This window comes from Porites lutea, chromosome 5, assembly GCF_958299795.1.
Source record: "Porites lutea chromosome 5, jaPorLute2.1, whole genome shotgun sequence".
NCBI lineage: Eukaryota > Metazoa > Cnidaria > Anthozoa > Scleractinia > Poritidae > Porites > Porites lutea.
Window position 1 is genome coordinate 38,063,424 of NC_133205.1, and position 19,589 is coordinate 38,083,012.

The 19,589-nt window shown below is 40.2% G+C and overlaps 1 protein-coding gene across 1 annotated transcript in view; it reads right to left on the reverse strand.

The window, feature by feature from the left end:
- The window catches only part of LOC140937222 (hemicentin-1-like), a 53,008-nt gene that overhangs the window by 26,431 nt on the left and 6,988 nt on the right, over positions 1-19,589 (reverse strand). The window contains exons 3-13 of the mRNA XM_073386758.1: positions 17,358-17,688; positions 16,084-16,308; positions 15,255-15,512; positions 14,102-14,368; positions 13,010-13,267; positions 11,919-12,185; positions 10,919-11,188; positions 9,583-9,855; positions 2,458-2,736; positions 1,609-1,884; positions 222-470 (exon numbers count right to left, since the gene is read on the reverse strand). Of these exons, the coding sequence (XP_073242859.1) occupies positions 222-470; positions 1,609-1,884; positions 2,458-2,736; positions 9,583-9,855; positions 10,919-11,188; positions 11,919-12,185; positions 13,010-13,267; positions 14,102-14,368; positions 15,255-15,512; positions 16,084-16,308; positions 17,358-17,688 (2,953 nt within the window). The remainder of the gene's footprint in view (positions 1-221; positions 471-1,608; positions 1,885-2,457; positions 2,737-9,582; positions 9,856-10,918; positions 11,189-11,918; positions 12,186-13,009; positions 13,268-14,101; positions 14,369-15,254; positions 15,513-16,083; positions 16,309-17,357; positions 17,689-19,589) is intronic.

Below are 19,589 nucleotides of genomic sequence, written 5' to 3' on the forward strand. Positions count from 1 at the left end.
TTGACCCGAAAGTTTCCATGAAGATCTTGTTCCCCTCCCCTCCTGGACTTCCTTGCCTCTAATCCTACGATCTTAAAAAGCTTTCCAAAAATTTCTCCCATCGAAATAAAGCATAGCTTTAGCTCTTTACAGCCAGACAGAGAACAGGAAACGGTTCGACTACCTTAAAAACGCGTTTTTCAGCCAACGTTCCCTGGGGCAAATTGCTTAAACAAACCTACCCCTTACAGCCAGCAACGCAGTGGCAGATGCATTGCCTGCAACATTCTCAGCCACGCATCTATAAACTCCAAGGTGTTGAGACTTCACCGCTGCTATTTGAACTACAGAGCCATTATAACGAGTCGGCTGATTATTCTGAAGCCAACGAATACGCGGAATGGGAAAACCTCGCGCTACACACTCCATTAAGATTGAGTCTCCTTCATCTACAGCTAAGTCCGGTGGGGGTCTGATAATCTCAGGAGAAACTAAAAGAGTAGAGATAAAAGGAGTTTATTGCATGTAGAACCTGGGGAGTAAGGGATGGCGCAGTGGTGAGAGCACTCGTCTCCCACCAATGTGGTCGGGTTCAAATTCCGACGTCGACGCCATGTGTGGGCTGAGTTTGTTGTTAGTTCTCCGAGAGGTTTTTCTGTCCAGTTCGACCAGAAATCTGGTAGACGACGAACTACTGTGAATGTGCTACCACCAAACTCGTTATTTACTTATTTTATTTATTTATTATTTATTTATGGTCAAAGACCAGGTCAAATAGCAGCAGGATCGTTCCACTACCACTGCAAATAACTGCAATTCCACAATCAGAGGTAGTGTTGCTGTTGGTTCAACTTTGAATTCCGTTGGCAAAGGTTGTTTCAAAGATAATTTAAAAGTAGGTTGAATTTGATCGTCCGGGTGAACGTAGTCCTGAATAGGACTGTTGTTGTTGACAGTGACGGACGTTTCGACAACCTGTGCGGTAGTCATCTTCAGAGTCAAAGTGAGTTGTATCACGTCGGTTGATGGTATTATACTTTTCATAGCCAATAACATCACGGCTTAACTGACAGACGACCAATAACATCACGACGTAATTGACCGATCAAATCAATAACCAGAGTATAATACCATCAACTGACGTGATACAACTCACTTTGACTCTGAAGATAACTACCGCACAGGTTGTCGAAACGTCAGTCACTGTCAACAACAACAGTCCTATTCAGGACTACCTTCACCCGGACGATCAAACTCAACCTACTTTTGAAATGACTCCTGAGTTCAAACCTTTCACAAAGATAATTTAGTGGGCAGAAAAATGCTGAAGCTCTCCCTTCCTACTAACAGATCATGCAAATAAACCATATTCATATTCATATTCATATTGATATATTCTCGGCAATTAACCACAATCAATTAGCATTCAAGGCGGTAGAATGCGATCAAGAAAACGTATACATGAGTTGTGTGGAGAATACACTACATGAAGTAAGCGAGTAAACTTGGTACATTGTGAGTTACTGTTCACTGTGACTGTCGAGAACAAGAGTAAATAGTCTGTTCAGAATTTGATCCAGGGATAAATTCATCATCTTTGTGAGCAGAATTAGCAACGATTGAACTTACTGTATACATGAAGTGTGAGGATGAGAAAGTCTTTTCCCGTTGGGTTTTCTGCAGTGCACAAGTATGTTCCAGAGTCAAATTGCAGCAGTGAACTTATCACCAAAGTTCCTGAATCTTTCTGTTTGTACTTGATGCCATCAAGATTAACTGGCTGATGATTCTTACGCCATGATATGGTAGGTTGAGGATTACCAATAGCAGGGCACTGAAGTTCAACTGTTCCACCTCTGTCACTGATAATGGTGGTTTTATCAGGTTTTGTAATTATAGGGGGAGCTGAAGGAGTGAACATAAAAACAACGAATTCCAAAAATTATGATATATTTTTTTACACTTAGACTTACCGTGCTTACTTGAATAAGCACCGCCGCGCTTATTAAATTGTTCAAGCCTCAAGTACAGCGTTTATTCGAGGGGGGCGCTTATTTGAAGGTAGCGTTATTTGAAAGTTGGACCCGACAAAGAATTATACAGTTTAACTAGGGTATTATTATTTTCCGTATTTAACTAACACAATTTTAAACGCCTTGATTTTGATTATATCAGGGCCGCAGCGCTTCTTCGGAGGCGCCGCTTATTAACTTTTTTCCTCCCAAATGCGGCGCTTATTCGAGTTAATACGTACACTGTTTTTTTGCTTAAAAAGACTAGAAGATACCAGAGACTCCTATAAGCTGTTCCTGTGGAACTACCTGTGACGTCATTCTTTACATTGAAAAGATGACTTTGACAGACAACTTCTTTAGTAATGGTTGATTCTTGAGTAGTCGCTTATTTCGCTGCCCCTGAGAAATCTAGTCATCGATATTAGTAACTATTGTGTGTCAGAAATAACATAGTGTCACTTACTAAGGCCTGTAAGAATGAGAGTAACCTGGGCCGTGTCTCTCCCCAGATTATTCTCCGCCGCACAGACATATCTGCCAGCATCCTTTAGTTGGATATTCTTAATAAAGAGGTCTCCTGATGACATCACTGTGGCTCTGGGGTCTGTATCAGCAGAGATACCCAAGCTATTCTTCCACGTAACCCGTGGTGTAGGTAAACCCTCAGCTCGACATTTAAAAGTCACATTTCCACCAAAGGTGACAGTCTTATCAGATGGAGGGTTGATTATCCTTGCAGGAACTGAAGAGCGAAAAAATGATATTTACAGTTATAAGAAGGAGTAATCACCAGTTAAGATTGCGTTTGATATTTGCATTAGCAGCTGCCGTGTAAAGTATTATGAGTTATTACACGGTTTCCAAACATATCGAAGAATCTGTTGTAGGAAAAACGTGTGGACGGCATCTTTTCATTTGTCTGAAATGTTGCAATATACACGAACGGAAAGGGAAATGTCTCCAAAAAGTTAAACAATTCAGCAAACGATTCAGCTGAAATCCTAGACGCTGATTTCGGGAACAGAGTTGAATGAAACAGACGTTTCCAACAAGAGAGATTGAAAATTTCGACTTTCGGACTTGTCAAACTGCTCTTAAGTGCCATTGTCTGAGAAAACCGGGCAGAGGCCACGGATCGAGGTCAACCGATTCCTTTCATCTTTCGGCTGTTTTCAACCTTCATTGAGACAGGATGAATGGCAGTATTCTTAAACTTCATCAGCTTTTAGTTTCCGAGATCAGACCACCCCCCCTAAAAACCAGCCGACAGTAACTGAAAATACGTTTAATTTAGATGCTTAACTTCGGCAACGCGTAAAATTTTTTCTCGCACTGCAAATACCTCCAACTTCAGGATACTATTATTTCGATAGACCTGCTATGATTCTAGGTCATCAACGGCCACTTCCAACCATTTACCAATGTCTCAAAGGCAAAATAATATGCACATAGAAAAATTTTGAAATATTATTTGCTTGATGAACCACTTTTTCAAAAATCGTTTTCTCACAAAGGCGGCAGTTTGTGAGGAAATGAAATACTTCTTTGTACTCATTATCAGAAGTTTGGGACCTGGTAAATTACAAACGTTGTTAACGAGAGTTAAAAGTCCATTTTATCGCCAATATCGGGCGAAAGGTCATGTCACGGAAAGTTTGTCACGCATTCTAAATTGACCAGGACTTAAATAAATCTTACTGAGAAATTCGGTACATTACAAAATACAAAATTCAGCTTTTTATTAAAAAGAAAGTTTATAAAATAAGGCTATCCGTCAAACATCAGCATTCTTTCTTTGAAAACTGTTTCCGTTTTGTTTACATTTGCGCGATGGCACAACGCCAGTTTTACAGTCCGCAGATTCTTCGGGGAAAAATAATAAAAAGTAAAAAAAGTCTTTCGGGGAATTTTCGATATCAACTTGGCTATTAGAATGACGGCTGAATTCAACTGACAAAAACTTTGACATATTAATTTTTATGGGGCTCTCTTTTAGAGAAACTTGAATAAGTTTTATTTACTTTTTTGGATTTCACCTGTCAGTCATCCTAATTACAAAATTTTCACACACGCTTCGGAAAATATTCATCACTTTCTGTCGATGTTAAAAAACGATAGCATCTTCAAAATGAGTTGCTCCTTTTTTCCCGAAGATTCACATTGTGGACCTGCACCGGGAAAAGAGGATTTTACTATCGTTCCAGTAAAGTCGTGTGCGAATAATATATTTGACCATCTGTCCGCACTCGGTGTAAGTGGAAAAACGCAAAGTGGAAATACGCAAATTGTCGAAGCTGAAGTCCTTTTTAACCGTGGCGGTTTTATCGCGCCCAGCCAAAAACAGGTAGACGAATTGACTGAGTGCCCACGGCATAGATATCTCTTGACCTATGGATGGCCGGGTGGAAAGCGATTGACATGTTTTCATCCTGATCATCTGGGAAAGCTCACGAAGCAGAATAATGCTCAACGCGTCAACCTGGAAATGTCGAGAAGCATATATTTCTTAGAAAACCATTCAGTTCTACTTGGAGCAGGTATGAGAAAACATTAGTACATGCATTGATAGAACACTTCTTGCTGGAAAACATTATCAGTGACTTACAGTTATCATAACTGAGCTTGGGTAGCCTGTGATTATACAGAAAGAATCTTATTTTTTTGGTATCTTGAGTAGAAACCCTAGTTTATTTCCATCACGACTGTGTAAAGAGTGAGAAAGGAGTGAATGTTCCTTATTTTTCCACCCCAGCATTTTTTGTGAGAGAAAACAAAATCAGGACACGTTATTTATTTATTTATCTATTAATTTATTTTGCCTTGGCCTCGTTAGTTATATGTACAAAGTGCAGAAAAAGACACTACCAGATACGATAAGTAAAGCAACTTGAGACAACTGTAGTGGTAAGTTCATACTACCTTGATTAGCAATTTTACATTACAGTTAAATTTGAAAAGCGAATGACACATGTAACTAAATCACACAAATAAAACGCATAGTAGTTACCGTGTGGCACTAAATTTTTCTCGTGGATGCTAAATTTTGCGGGGGTGCTTTGCGGGGACTATGTTGTGAATTAATGAAGACTTAACAGCAAGAGAGGATAAAGGGGACAGAAAAGGCATCCCCCATACACACCCTATTCCACAGGTAATTCGTCTCGAGTTATTTTTACCACCACAGATCTCAAGGGAGATTAGACAACAGCCAATCACATAGCGCGAATGTGTTCTACGTGGATGACCCACGCTCAGAGGCACGCATCCTTCACGAATTGACGCAGAACAAAAGGGCGGAAGACGAGGAGATTGATATTGCTATTCGTTTTGTCGACGAAAACGACTGCAGAGATATTTCTCCTAAAGCTGTGCCAGCGAAACGGAAATTTAAAAAAAATCGCCCTTCCTCTCTTGTATAGAGCTAACAGTACAGCAGGGAAATCCTTAACACACTGAATATTCTCTCAGGATCATTTATAATTTACAGTTTGAAGAGAGCAATTTCTGGTTTGATATTTATTCTTTTATTAGTCTTTTATTATTCAACAAAAATAACAATTGGCGTCCTACTTGCTTTATTGTACAAACGACCGGCGAAATTTCTCATTTTATTAAAGCACTGAGGTTACGACATGTTTTGCACGGCGTTTAGTCATGCGAAACCTCCACGAAACATCCACGCAGCGCGCGAGGTAACTTTATCCCGATTCTAAAAATAACTCGAGACGAATTTCCTATGGAATAGGGTATGTATGGGGGATGCCTTCCCTGTCCCCTTTATCCTCTCCTGTTAACAGCTATTTCGAGAAAGGTTGTCGGAAAAAATGTGCACGCGACAATCCTGAAAGGTTTGGGATATTATCAATACACTGATCCTGACACTGTAGCTGTCAAACCTACTTTTGTTGCTTTTCTTTAGCACTCGCAAACATACCTCCATGGCCTCTCTCGTGCCATTCTTTCAAAATTTCTTTAAAGAACAGTAAACTCAAAACCACCCACAACTATACCTTTCGGGATTGTCGCGTGCACTTTTTCCGACAACCTTCCTCGAAATAGCTGTATACTCTTAGTAAGTTGGCGAAAACAATTTTGTGTTAATTGCATTAATGTGCTAATGAAACTGGTGGGACAAACAAAATCAAAGGAATTAGTAAGCTCAACAATTTTGAGTTTACAGAAGAGGGAATTCGCAGTTGGAGTGCATACCAAATTGGTCCCAGAAAACTGGTGTCGTGTGAAGGAATGAAACCACAGGGAAAGACTGGATTGAAGTTGTTACAACCTTTTGGGGCAATAGCCCAGGCCCAAGGCATTTTCAACACGAGGCCCACTTATAAAGAGCGATCCGCCAAAAATAAGGTCTGTGTGGTAACGTTTGAAAACGAAAACGAAGCACAAAATCATATGGACACTGGAGTTCATAAGCTTGTTTTGGAACGTGAAACACTTTACGACAGTGTGCGAAGAAAATGGGCGCAGCATGTTACCGAAATAGCTTCCCGGACGACTCTGAGCGTGCCAACTACATCAACCCGAGCGCTTCGTACAAGCAACGGAAATGAAGCTCCCACTTCGCAGGGTTGGGCACTAAAAGGTCAAAAAACTGCTACTGAGACCTCCGAGAACGTTAAAAGTTTTTTGATTGCAAAATTCAATGAGGGCCTTAGTGGCCAGAAGGCAAATCCGTCAGAAGTCGCAAAGGAGATGCAGGAAGCTAAGGACTCGAATGGTTCACCTGTATTTTTGCCAGAGGACTGGAAAACTGCACGGCAAATAAGCAGCTTTTTTTCCCGACTGTCAGCATTAAAGAAAAGCAGTCATGTCGCTTCAGTAACATTACGTGATGAAGAAAATGTCGATGAAGAGGATCTTAGGAGCTGGGAAGGTCACTTAGAAGCAGAGAGTATACGGAAGGAAGTGTACAGTGCAGTGGATCTTCAACACCCACTTTATTCTGAAGGCCACAATATTTGCTTGATGGCAAAAGAAAGAAAGCTTAAAAATCTCAAAGTGGTAGACCTAAAGAACATCTGTACAAATCTTTCTTTGACGACCACTGGAAATCAGCAAAGAAAAGTTACCTTCATAAACGCCATTGAGGAGTTAGTTAATTCTTGTTCATGTAGCAATTTGTTGTAAGACATCGACTGTATCGGGGTAGATTAACTTGAAACAGTATGAGAGAAGCCTAGATGACTCAGTCAGAGACCAGTTCAGTGGTGACGCAAGTTTTTACGATTGCTATTACGGCATTTTGACATCGTATATAGTAGTTAAGAGTGTGTATTAAGGACACCTTAACAATCACTATTTATGTAAATTTATGTAAATTTATTCATTTACATACGCCCCTAATTAGCCTAAAAATTCAGTAGAGCGATTTTCGTATAACCTTGAAACGAAAACAACAAAGAAACAGAAATAAAGCGGTTTGATTAGTTTATCGAACGGATACAAACGCACGTGACTTTTGGTTGGTTAAGCAAACGCTCGGGTAAAAAAAGTTTATGCCCGAGAACTTTAAGAAATCAATGAGATACTTCGCTTTGATGTCATACTGCAACAAGATTGGCCAATCAAACAATGCTTTCTTCCCTTTTATTGGGTTTTCTTTGGCGGGAAAACGAATAGTCCATGTTTCGATCTTTTCATCCATTGGCTTATAAAACAAATAACGAACACTTACTGAAACGATTTTCAAGGTCATACGCAAATCGCTCTACTGAATATTTAGGCTAATTAGGGGCGTATGGTTAACCAAGACCTTCTAACCCGTTTTTTATAACCTTTTGACTTAAATGAGGGTAAGGTATGGCTTGTTATTAGAAGCGGGCACGATTGTTTTCCTTTTTTTTTTACTGACCATAGATGAAGGCAAAACTGTGGATAACGAAATCACTAGGCAAAACAGCGTGGCAGAGTCTGCCCGGTAGACCCCTTCGTTCACCTGCTAGCTAGGTCAATCCAACTCACATGAAAATTACAACAAGGAAGGTGTTTTTTAACCTCTGGAGCCCTGTTAAAACGCCGCGGTTTGCTAAGGCTGGTTTAATTGGTTGCGAATAAACCAATCACCACCTGTGGGATTGAGCGGTGTGAACTTGGATATCCCTAGCTAGCTTATCCCGCCAATCGATTTTTATGTTTTAGCTCAAAACCATTAAATTCGTAACCTACGTGCGTCACAATCTCCGATGATCTCCTCATGCGCCTGCTTTTCTGGGAAAAGTTTTTTATTTATTATCCAAGTGTTCGGCGGCGAAAAAAATGTGGATTTCTTTTATCCAATCATTAGTTTTTCATTCTGAGGCCCCCTCTTTATCCATGGTGTCCATGTGGGAAATTGGCTTGCCTTGCTCTTCCAGGCATCTCGGCCATGGCTGCCATGTCTTAATTTGGTCATGGTTAAGAGGGTATGTTTTTGCGAAATAGTTTTTTATTCTCGGCACTTATCCTTCGTTTCAGTAGCTGATAAGAATAAGTACATGCAAAGGGATTTTATACGACGGAACATGTACCGAGTTCATGGCGGTCTTTTTGTTCAGTATCAAGAATTATGCAATTTGATACCGGCATCATTCACTTCTGCTCGAAACGGGTTCCACAATTCGCTCGCATTATGCGTTTATTGTTGTTGTTGTTTTTATTTTTTTAAATTCCTTTTTGTATGAATAGAGATAAATGTTCAACGTTTTCACCTTTCTGACCAATAAACAATCGAGGAGTTAACATTTCTTTGAGTAATGTTACTTATGTGCGATCAAACAGTGCGTGACAAACTGGCCGTGACGTGACATATCGCCCTCATCGGTGATAAAGTGGACCTCAAACTATCGCTGACAGCGCCTCTAATTTACCAGGTCCCAAACTTCGGTTTTTTTACATGTATAGTAAGGGTAATAATGAGTACAAAGAAGTATTTCATTTCCTCACAAACTGCCGCCTTTTTGAGAAAACGATTTTTGAAAAAGTGGTTCATCAAGCAAATAATATTTCAAAATTTTTCTATGTGCAAATTATTTTGCCTTTGAGACATTGATAAATGGTTGGAAGTGGCCGTTGATGACCTAGAATCATAGCAGGTCTATCGAAATAATAGTATCCTGAAGTTGGAGGTATTTGCAGCGCGAGAAAAAATTTTACGCGTTGCCGAAGTTAAGCATCTAAATTAAACGTATTTTCAGTTACTGTCGGCTGGTTTTTAGGGGGGGTGGTCTGATCTCGGAAACTAAAAGCTGATGAAGTTTAAGAATACTGCCATTTATCCTGTCTCAATGAAGGTTGAAAACAGCCGAAAGATGAAAGGAATCGGTTGACCTCGATCCGTGGCCTCTGCCCGGTTTTCTCAGACAATGGCACTTAATCCCTTTTTGGTCACCATCATAAAATCTCACATATGAAGCACAGATTCCCACACTTTCCCACAAAGCACACCAAAAGCTAGAGCAGCGTAAAATTACCCTTTCGTTCTCGTAAGTGGCCAAGAGGCCGGAGCTTTCAACAAGGGTCCAATACCTGGGTGGTAGAAGGGGAGGGAAGGGGGGGGGGGGGGGCGTACAAGCCTCAGTTTATGTATTCAACATACCTCCCTCACTCCAAAGTAGCACCGCTGCTGTGGCTTTTCCAGCAGGATTCCTGCCCACACAGAGATACTCGCCTACATCCTGCGGAACAGCACTTTTGATGATCAGTGCGCCATCGCTAGTAACTGTAATTCTATTGCTGTTTTGTAAAGGAATGTTATTCTTCAGCCATGAGATGGTCGGGGTTGGAACGCCAACAGCAGTACAGTGTAGCTCTATAGTCTTACCAACCTTCAAGGGTACTTCTTCTTTGTCTACCTTTACACGTGGGACGGCTATAACATAAAAACAAATTCACTAGCGTTAGAAAAAGACAAAAGCGAGTGTTAAAATCACGTTCACGGCAAACGCTAAACGTCAATTTCAAGATGACAGTTTCAAAACTTGGGAAACGAGTAGATAAAAATTGTCCAAAAGAATTCTCATAAATGCAGTGAACAAGAATCAACTAATACCTGTCTAGAATAGAGGTAACGAGCAGTGACCTATAAGCTAAGGGAAAGCCTGCTGACGTGGTACCAATTGACGTATGCCGTTAACTTGATTCTAAATCTCTCTAAAGTCACCGACGAGTCCGCGAAGGGTGTTTGGACCAATGAGTTACATAAAAGTTATTCTTCAATTCCGGAAGACATTTCTGAAGGAAAATGATGTCTCAAATGCTGTCAAAAGGGTCTCGTTTTAGGTGTATCACGATAGTACTACTAAGTAATTAGACACGGAAGAAGTATTTAACACTTACGACAATGAAGGCCATAGTGATAGACCGTTCCTTACATCAGCATAACTATTAGGATTAAAGTTTTGGCAAGAAATTTGTTTCCCTGTAGTGGTTGAGATCTATCGTTAACTTGTCTCCTCTTCCCTCAAAATGGCCAATGCAGAGAAATTTCTCCCCGCATCATGCCGTTACAGACTGTCGCTACTACAAATGGCAGTACGCACCAAATCCACTCTCACTTCACCAGGCAACGCGATCAGTTGTTGCCGCCTTTGGCTATAAAACCACCAAATACCAGGGCAGTTTTAGGATCAATGGTGCACGCGCCTATAATTCCCTCCCCTCTAAGACCTCTAATATAATATCTCTAACGGACTAAAAATGCTTTCAAGTCCTTAGCGAAACGGCATTTCAAGCGCCAGACTATCCCTTGAATATTTTCATTACATCGCGTGTCCATGTACTTTAAGTGTGCTACTCTGAGCTACTCTATGGATATTGATTCTCTTCGCATTTTTTTAAAGGACTGTTTAAATTAGCTTATTATACGCTAAATCAATTGTTCCTGTGTAAATAAATAAATAATTTACGCTAAGTGAAACTACTATTCAACTCACTATGCACTTGGATGATGATGGTTAGGGAATCTTGACCTGCACTGTTGTTCGCAAGGCAAGTATAATATCCTGCATCACTCAACTGAACGGCGTTGATAACCAAATGTCCCTGACTACTGAGAGCAATACGACGACTGGGCAGTATTTTCTTTCGTCTCTTGAACCACACAAGGTTTGCTTCAGGAGTTCCATCTGCCGAGCACTTGACTATCACAGTCTCACCGACAACTGCAATCGCTTCCTCTCGATCAACAAACACTGACGGGGGAACTGAAAAGCGAAACGTCCAAGGTAAGTTTTACAATTACAAGCTCTTCTTTATATTAATAAGGTATATCAGTGAACAAGATAACATCTATAGTTTATTCGGCAAAAAGTGTCTTCTTATTCACCGCATTTTGTTATAATTTTCCTCTCATCTATTTATAGCCACCACATCCGAAACGATAAAATTATATTTTCTTTTCATTCTGTGTAACACACATAAGAGACCTTTAGATTGGAGTACGAGATTTGACAGAACGTTACTCCGCGTATCCTCAAAAAATAGACACCCCGGAAAGCTTTGTTGTACTTTTGATTCACAAAGAAAGAAAAGTTAGCACTGTGATCATTACTGAAGGAGGTTAACATAATATCTCCCAATTGCAAAATGATAAAACTTCTATCGTTTGATAACTTGTTTCCGTTACTGCGACATTCTCCATACAACTCGCAGTAGAATGACAATGGCTATCACATTTTCCCGCCAAAATGACGCTGGTTCATGCACGAGCAATACAGTGAAACTCCGCCTTACGGCCACGTTTTTGGGCCGCCTCGGAAAAACCACCATACATTTTCTTTTAAAAAACTCTCGTTAATACGGCCAAATTTTTTGGCCTATTGGTGACCGTATTAACGGGGTTCCACTGCACTTAGTAATGAGAAAATCTCGTTCTCGATGTCGTCCCTGTCTTACTATTGGTCTTTATTTAAGGCATAGACTCCCAAAGCTTACCAGTGTATAACAGCTTTACTGTCGCTTTGCTCTGCCCGACAATGTTCCAAGCATTGCATTCATATTCCCCAGCATCTGACATCTGCGCATCTCTGATAACAAGTGAGCTTTGAACCACGCTGATTCTCTTGTCAAACTCCATCAGAACGTCATCTTTGTACCAGAGGACCGAAGGCACAGGAGACCCACTCACCTGACAAGTGATCGTTACCTTGTCCCTGGATTGGAAAGTCATTAAAGGTGGGATAATTGTGGCAGTTGGATTTTCTGTTATAAGAAAAAAAAAAAAGAAAAGAATCGACCATAAACGGAGGTGGGAAGGAAAATAGTCTGTTATAACAGACAGGTCAACATAAGCAACAGGCACCGAGCTGAAGCAGGGTAAAAAAAAGCAGGGTAAAGAAGCAGGGTAAAGAAGGTATTAAAAACAGTTGTCTGCATCGGAGACAATTGCCGACTTTTTTAAGAGGGTGTATTTGTGGATGTTATATTTTTGAAACGTTAGCAGAGGATCGAGCTCAAATCCCAATTATCAATAAACTGTTAAAATATCCACATTTTGCTCAACAGTAGCCAATTCCTATGTCATAGCTTTAATTGTACCACAAAATGTCACATTTAACGGAAAGTAGCGACTATTAAGAGATAAAGCGCGTTAACATAAGGATGGAATTTCATTAAAACATTTCCAAACCTTAGGTTTCACGACGTAGGAATGCAGGAATGAAAGCTTTAATTCTTGTATTAAAAAACTATTAATATTTTACTTCTCGTATCATTTTTCTCCACTTATCAGACAATTACGCAATAACGGGCCATTCTTCCTCAAATGGGGTTACTTCGAAGAAAAAACAACCCACACCCCTTCCCCCCTCCATTCAAAGTTGGGGTGTTTGTTGGTTCTTTTTGGTGGCTCGAACAGCTCGACCCAGCATTCCATAAATTTTCCCCTTTTGAAGTCGGCAAAACGTCAGAAAGGCCCTGTACGGCAAAGTGTCTCAATTAATCTATTTTGTCACCTATTGAAGCTGCAGGCCATGCTCGTGAAGATAAAATATATCAGCTGCAGCAGTGCATATTATACTACTTACCAAACACAACAACATCAATAACCAGTACCTCCTCTCGTCTGGTGCTCGTAGCAACACATTCATACCTGCCACCATCATTTCTGCTTTGGATGAGAAGTAGCAAGGTATCGTTTGCTTGTGGATTCAGGTAAGTTCCGTCTTTCCGCCACTCAATACTGTAGAGTGCATCAATGTCAGGCACACAATTAAGGATAACAGCGTCACCAGTTACCAATGTCAAGTTAGAGTATGGTTCGTCAATATCAATAGTGCGTGGATCTGTGGGGGAAAAAGTTAAGTTTTTCCTAGTGTACTAGCCTTCGTAGCAAAGTTTGGTTTGAGTGTGCTTTTGGCTTGTGGTTCAAAAATTAGAGTTACAGCCACGAGAAAGCGACGAACCGAGGTCAAAATGAGAAAACGAGGGGGATAGGGCGAGGGGAAGCCGGCAGAGAGAAAACCCCCTCTTCCCCTCCCCTCCTCTCGTTTGACCTCTATTCAGCTTTCGCGCGGCTGTATCTTTCACTGTATAATCCACGAGCCTTAAGTACACCAAACGCCAGCCTGCTAGGCCGGTTACTAGTCTAGTGCACCCGTTGCCAAACAAGACTAGTAGCAAGCTTCAACTCACAAGAGGTCAGCGTGACAAGAGGTTATGACTATCCTTGTTCTTGATCTTTGATCACAACCATTATTTGCAGTGGTCGCAATTATATTCCTTTTATGATGGTATGCTAAAGTTGAGCCTGATAAAACTCTTACAATGCCTTGTTCTTGTAGCCAAATGAGGCTGTGGGAAACTTTTAATCTGATTGAACGTTAAAAATCAAAATGCAATGTTGGAAAATCAATGGCGTTAAGAAATCCATAAGAGCTCATTGCAGCTTGGTCACAAACCTGAAATGTGAATCGTAGCAAGAGCTGTTACAAGTCACTTTAGGAAAACGGGACCCTGGGATTGTACTTTTGTTCAAAGGTGCATGCAGAGTAACCCAACACAACAGAGAAATGGGTAAGTGGTGTGACCTCACTGTGCTGCTCCATAAGTTTTTATTACAAACTAACAATGCCTTGATAGAAGAGCTTGGGCAATGATATTTCAACAACATGCCCTACCTTTGGCTCTAAGCTGAGTTGATGCAGAACCAGTTCCACCAACATTAGTTGCAGAGCAGGAATAAGGTCCTTGGTTCACGTTTGTAACTGAGGGGATGACATGAGTGATATTAACAGTGCCGGTATGAGTCAGTACAGGTCCCAGTGTTTTACTGTTCATAGTCCATTGAATCTTTGCAGGAGCCTTGGTTTTTACTGTACACCAAAGAGTTGCTTGGGAGCCAGATAAGACTTCCTTTGTAGCTGGAGCCATCACCTTGGGCGGTTCTACAACACAACAGAAAGTTGATTAAAAACATTACTAAGCCTTGTGCCTCAACGATCAACGTCTAGATTTCTTACACATGAGGCACCTGCTGGTATGCGTGGAGATAGTGCTAACCACTAGGCAGGTTATTAGCCGAAGACAATGTGATGATAAAGTATAACAGAGTGCACAGATTTAAACCCGACATAACCAAAGGCAATACGGTAAATTGAGCACCAAAATCATGTTCAGCCCTTCCTGCACGCTTTTTCGTTATCGTTCGGTGAAGTTGTCTTTTCTAAATCTGCCTGATATTTCCTATCTTTCCCCATGTGATGCGTGAGTGTAAACCAGTCCTCCTCTGATAGGTACTTTAGTTTTATTTGGGAAGGGGAACTGGCTTGTGTTTGACAAAGTGACAAGTTTGAAGATGATACCTGATAAAGTGTGAATCTGTTATTGATAAATGAAAAATAATCATTTTTTCCTCTTCCGGTTGACACATTTTCAGGTGATTATTTGTGCTTGCCTAGTGTATGCCAGCTCTTAGGCAGTGCATCTAAAATGCATTAAAAATGTAAGAAAAGCAGTCTGTGCAAATGCGCCATTACAGAATTGAGAAGTAGGGACTGAAAAAGAGCAGAGAACAACTCATTAAGGAAAAGGCGATTGAGAAAATAAAGGGAAAAGTAGAAACATTTTCAGCCAAAACATAGAAAACACTACAAACAGAAACAAGTAGGCTGATCTGACCAGGAAGTGACTGCTGGAACTGTGATTATTGCAGGGCATCAAACCAGGAATCCTAGAATCTGCACACCCACTCCACCTACTTCGGACATTGTACACTTTCAATTTTGGAGAGAGGAAATGTTGAGTTCAGCTGTGAGTGTATATTTAACTAACCTGGTAAGATGGCACTTAAAGCAGTTGGACTTGCTCTGTAAAACATGTTATGTTTATCATCCACACCAACAACACGTATATAAAACAGTCCTTTGGGTGGCTCAAAATTATACCAATCAAATGTAGAATTATCCATTTTACTGGGTTTAAAAGGTACTTCACTAAGCAGATGTCCTTGTAAGTCCAATATCTGCACTCTCTGGGCTGTACCAGGAGTCTGAAGACCATTTACCTTAATGAGGACAAAGTTTTTGAAACCTGAAAGGAATAAAAGTACTAATCAGTTCTGCTGCTGCTAAGGAATTATCCCCTTTGCAAAAACTAATTTCAAAATTTAAAATTTATCAATGAAATGACTACATGTACTTAATTGATGTGCACGCTTAAAGACTATAATGAGCCTCAAGGCCCCCTGGTAATAATGTTAATCTTTGTAAAAGGTAAATAACATTCATTGTGACAGTTATTTTGATTCCAATTTTTGCAAGTCTTCATCCCTTTCTTATTTTCCTCTATAGGTACCTCATCCCAGCCCAAAACATTGCGTGAGTTCTTTCAAGAGTTGTATCCTAGTAACACTGCAACTTTACAGGGAACAAAAAACAGTGCCATAGAAAGTCTTAATTTTTAATACCAGTGTTAAATATACTGAAAAAAAAAAACGCCACAGTATGGGTGCAGTGTGTCAAATATTTTTTGTTGCCTTAGATGAATGATAGTTTATACAGAAGTTAAATGTAGTAAAATGTATCAACCAATTTACATTTCAGTTACATCTAAGGTGAGTTTGTTAGCACAAGTCTAATGTTAATCACTGTTCTTAACTAACCCGCAAGTGGTCGCAGCAAAGCTTCATCCTGAGTTTTTACTGGCTGTAGCCCAAACCCACTGGTAAAATACATGGAACTTAAACCAGTGATTCGTAAGGTGTGGCTGCCATTACTGCTGGCAATCACCTTCCAGAGACCTGGCGTTGGACTCTTTACAATGATAATTTTTGCCCCATTAAGACTCAATACCTCCTGAAGTCCTTTTCCATCTCTATAATGACTGCCTGATATCAAGTAGGATACAAAAAAACAAGTTTAATATACCACACTAGAATGCCAGAATGTTTAATTGAGTTCAATTAAAGCGAATTGCTTTGCGGTTATAACATCAGAGAAGTAATGTGACCACAATAATTTGCCCCTCTTTGTTCAGGCTACTTTGTATAAATTGGTTCAGGACAGAAACAGGCAATATGTGACTTGATAGTACAAAATCTGGCAGGGGCGGGGGGGGGGGGGGGTGGAAGGGACAGCTAACCTGGAAAAATTTAAAAAATCCTAGAAAAGCCAGATAATAAGGTAAATTCACCAACGACAGGTAATAAATTACCAATAGCCATATTTCAACCTCCCCACCCCATAAAAAGAAATTATAAGGGTACTGGGTTGTCCGCTAATTTAGGTTGAGCTGAGAGAACCCATTTTTATAAACTGAATTGACCTCAAGCTTTCACATGTTTCAAGCAACTGGTCTCCACTGAGGTAGAGCATTAATAACCTTGTGCAAAATTACAAGTTGTTCCTATGCATAATTAACCAGGGGGCGGCACACTCTGTCAATGTCCTTGGGGGTAAACCCTCCTTCACTCAGCCTGTATATATTACTGTTTTACTCAAGAGAATGTTGATGACCAAAATTTATATGAAATACAATTGTACCAATTCTTTTTGCACAGTTCCCAAAATCAAATAGCAGTAGGTGAAATACTGGAAAAGATTGAGCTGGTCTCACTTGAAAATACAGTAGAAGTGAAAACAGACACTTAAGTGTCTTCATTGCTAACTTAAAATGCAAAGAGTTAATTCTCAATCTTTGGAATATGTCTGTAAGTTCATGGAGCCTGGAGCAAAGGAAAGGGCAGTGTTGGCAACCAGAGCTGAACGGTATGGCAGCCACTACCAATAATTAAAGTGCTGTGCCATTGGGTCCTTATTTGTCTCGCGTCCTTTACCTCACGAATTTCCTGGGACTTTGACCCCCCAACCCATTTGGAATTCCCAACCTCCCTCCAACGTGAGGGTATGAATATTTTATGATACTGCACAATATTACCATTAGGATGATAAATTTCTAAGACAGAGTCTTTTCCACTCAGGGCAATGGTCAATTCCTCCAGAGCATTGTCCACTGGGACAATATAAGTCTTATTTGCTGCTTCACCATTGTCTGTTGAGATGAGGTTTACCCTGTTTGCCTGTACAGATTCCTCTACAAACTTCAGCATCTGGTTGACATCTTTCTTTTTCAATTGAAACACTTGTCCAGTGCTTGCAGCAGCAATAAGTTCATAAACTGATATGCCTTCAGAGATGGTCTGATTACCACAGTCTCCAGTCAGAACAAACAACACTTGACTTTTCTTCTGCTGGATCAACTTTATTACCTTTAAATTAAAATGGCAAATTCATTCAAGGTGTCTCAAGCTAGCAGCTCTTTCAATCAAATTTAATATTGATTTATATTTTAGGCATGCTACTGATGAACAGTAATGACTTAGTGATATTCCCAGCAACTACAATTCATGCCACAGGTAGGATAAGTAGGATGGAGGGACATCACCATACTAATTTCCCCTACAATGATGGCAACCAGTTGTTGATTAGAGCAAAATTGCCAGGACCCACTCATGATCGATAAATGACATCAGACTAGAAGGGCAGCAACTGGTGTCAAGATGAAACTCACTTTAGGTTTAAAAACACTATTTGCGTAACATCAGTTTAACTTCCAAAACATTACAGGGAGTTTGACATAGATGCAGCAGGCCTTAAATCACCATGAAGAGAGAAAAGAGCACTCAGGCAAAAGGAGCAAGAGTCAAGATAGATCAAGTTAAATTGAAATGATTTATGGGCCTGGGTTAATTCTTCTTTTTCTCCATCTTTAATTTACTATAACCTTATACATTTGTATTATTATTATTATTATTATTATTATTATTATTGGTAGTAGTAGTAGTAGTAGTAGTAATAGTAGTAGTAGTAGTAGTAGTAATAGTAGTAGTAGTAGTAGTAGCAGTAGCAGTAGCAGTAGCAGTAGCAGTAGCAGTAGCAGTAGCAGTAGCAGTAGCAGTAGCAGTAGCAGTAGCAGTAGCAGTAGCAGTAGCAGTAGCAGTAGCAGTAGCAGTAGCAGTAGCAGTAGCAGTAGCAGTAGCAGTAGCAGTAGCAGTAGCAGTAGCAGTAGCAGTAGCAGTAGCAGTAGCAGTAGTAGTAGTAGTAGTAGTAGTAGTAGTAGTAGTAGTAGTAGTAGTAGTAGTAGTAGTAGTAGTAGTAGTAGTAGTAGTAGTAGTAGTAGTAAGAATGTAATTGACCTTGAAAATAGTTTCTTCTTCTTTTAATCGAAATGAATTGTTTTTATTGAAATGAAATGTCCTTAATTTGAATAATTTTTGTTTAATGAAATGAATTTTTTTTCTAATGTGTGGTTCCAGAAAATATCCAGACCCCCACCACGGAGGGAATTGGAAATTCCAGGGGGGTGGGGGGGTCAGAGGCCCAGGAAATTCCAGAAGGGAGGGGGGTTGGACCATAAAATCACTTTCCAGGGGGGCAATATCATTTCGTTTTCGACCTGAGTTCGAACATTACTTCTTACCGACCTGGTAGGTCATTTTTAGGACATAAATAACTTGAAATATATCACTTAAGATTGTTCCTTTTGATCTCAACCAGGTTTGCTTTCTTCCAAACGCGTTTTGGATGTAATTTCAAAGGAATTAGACCGCCTACAACTCGTTTTATCGCAAGCTCGTATATTCGGCCGCCATTACTCGTTACCAGTCTTCCTCAAAACATCAACGCGTGCAACACATCACGCAACACATCACGTTGCGTCAGTCGATTGATAGATCAGAAGAGTGGCAATTTTGCCTTTACGAAGCTCAAGCTATACATTGTAACCATTTTAGCATGTAGAGTTTTTATTTTCATTTTCATTTTCCCTTAATTTTGTGGTTGAACGTGTGGCAAGTTCATGATCGAATTCTCGCTGAAGTGGTGTCGATTTCACCAAACATTTGTACGGCCATCGCGCATCACGTCGCATCAGTCGATCGAAAAACAGTAAATTGAGCTTGGTTTCCCTTCAAGTACCTTCAAGATGCAGGGGGTATTCATTGTTACCATTTCAGAATTCAGAGTTTTTATTCTCCCCTTTGTTTTGCATTAATTTTGTAGTCGTAAGTTTGACTTGTTGTGCATTCCCGCACGGAATGGCGTTAATTCTATCAACATTACGGCCATGAGACGAATAACAAATCGTAAGCTTGCCCTGTTTAAGGTAAAT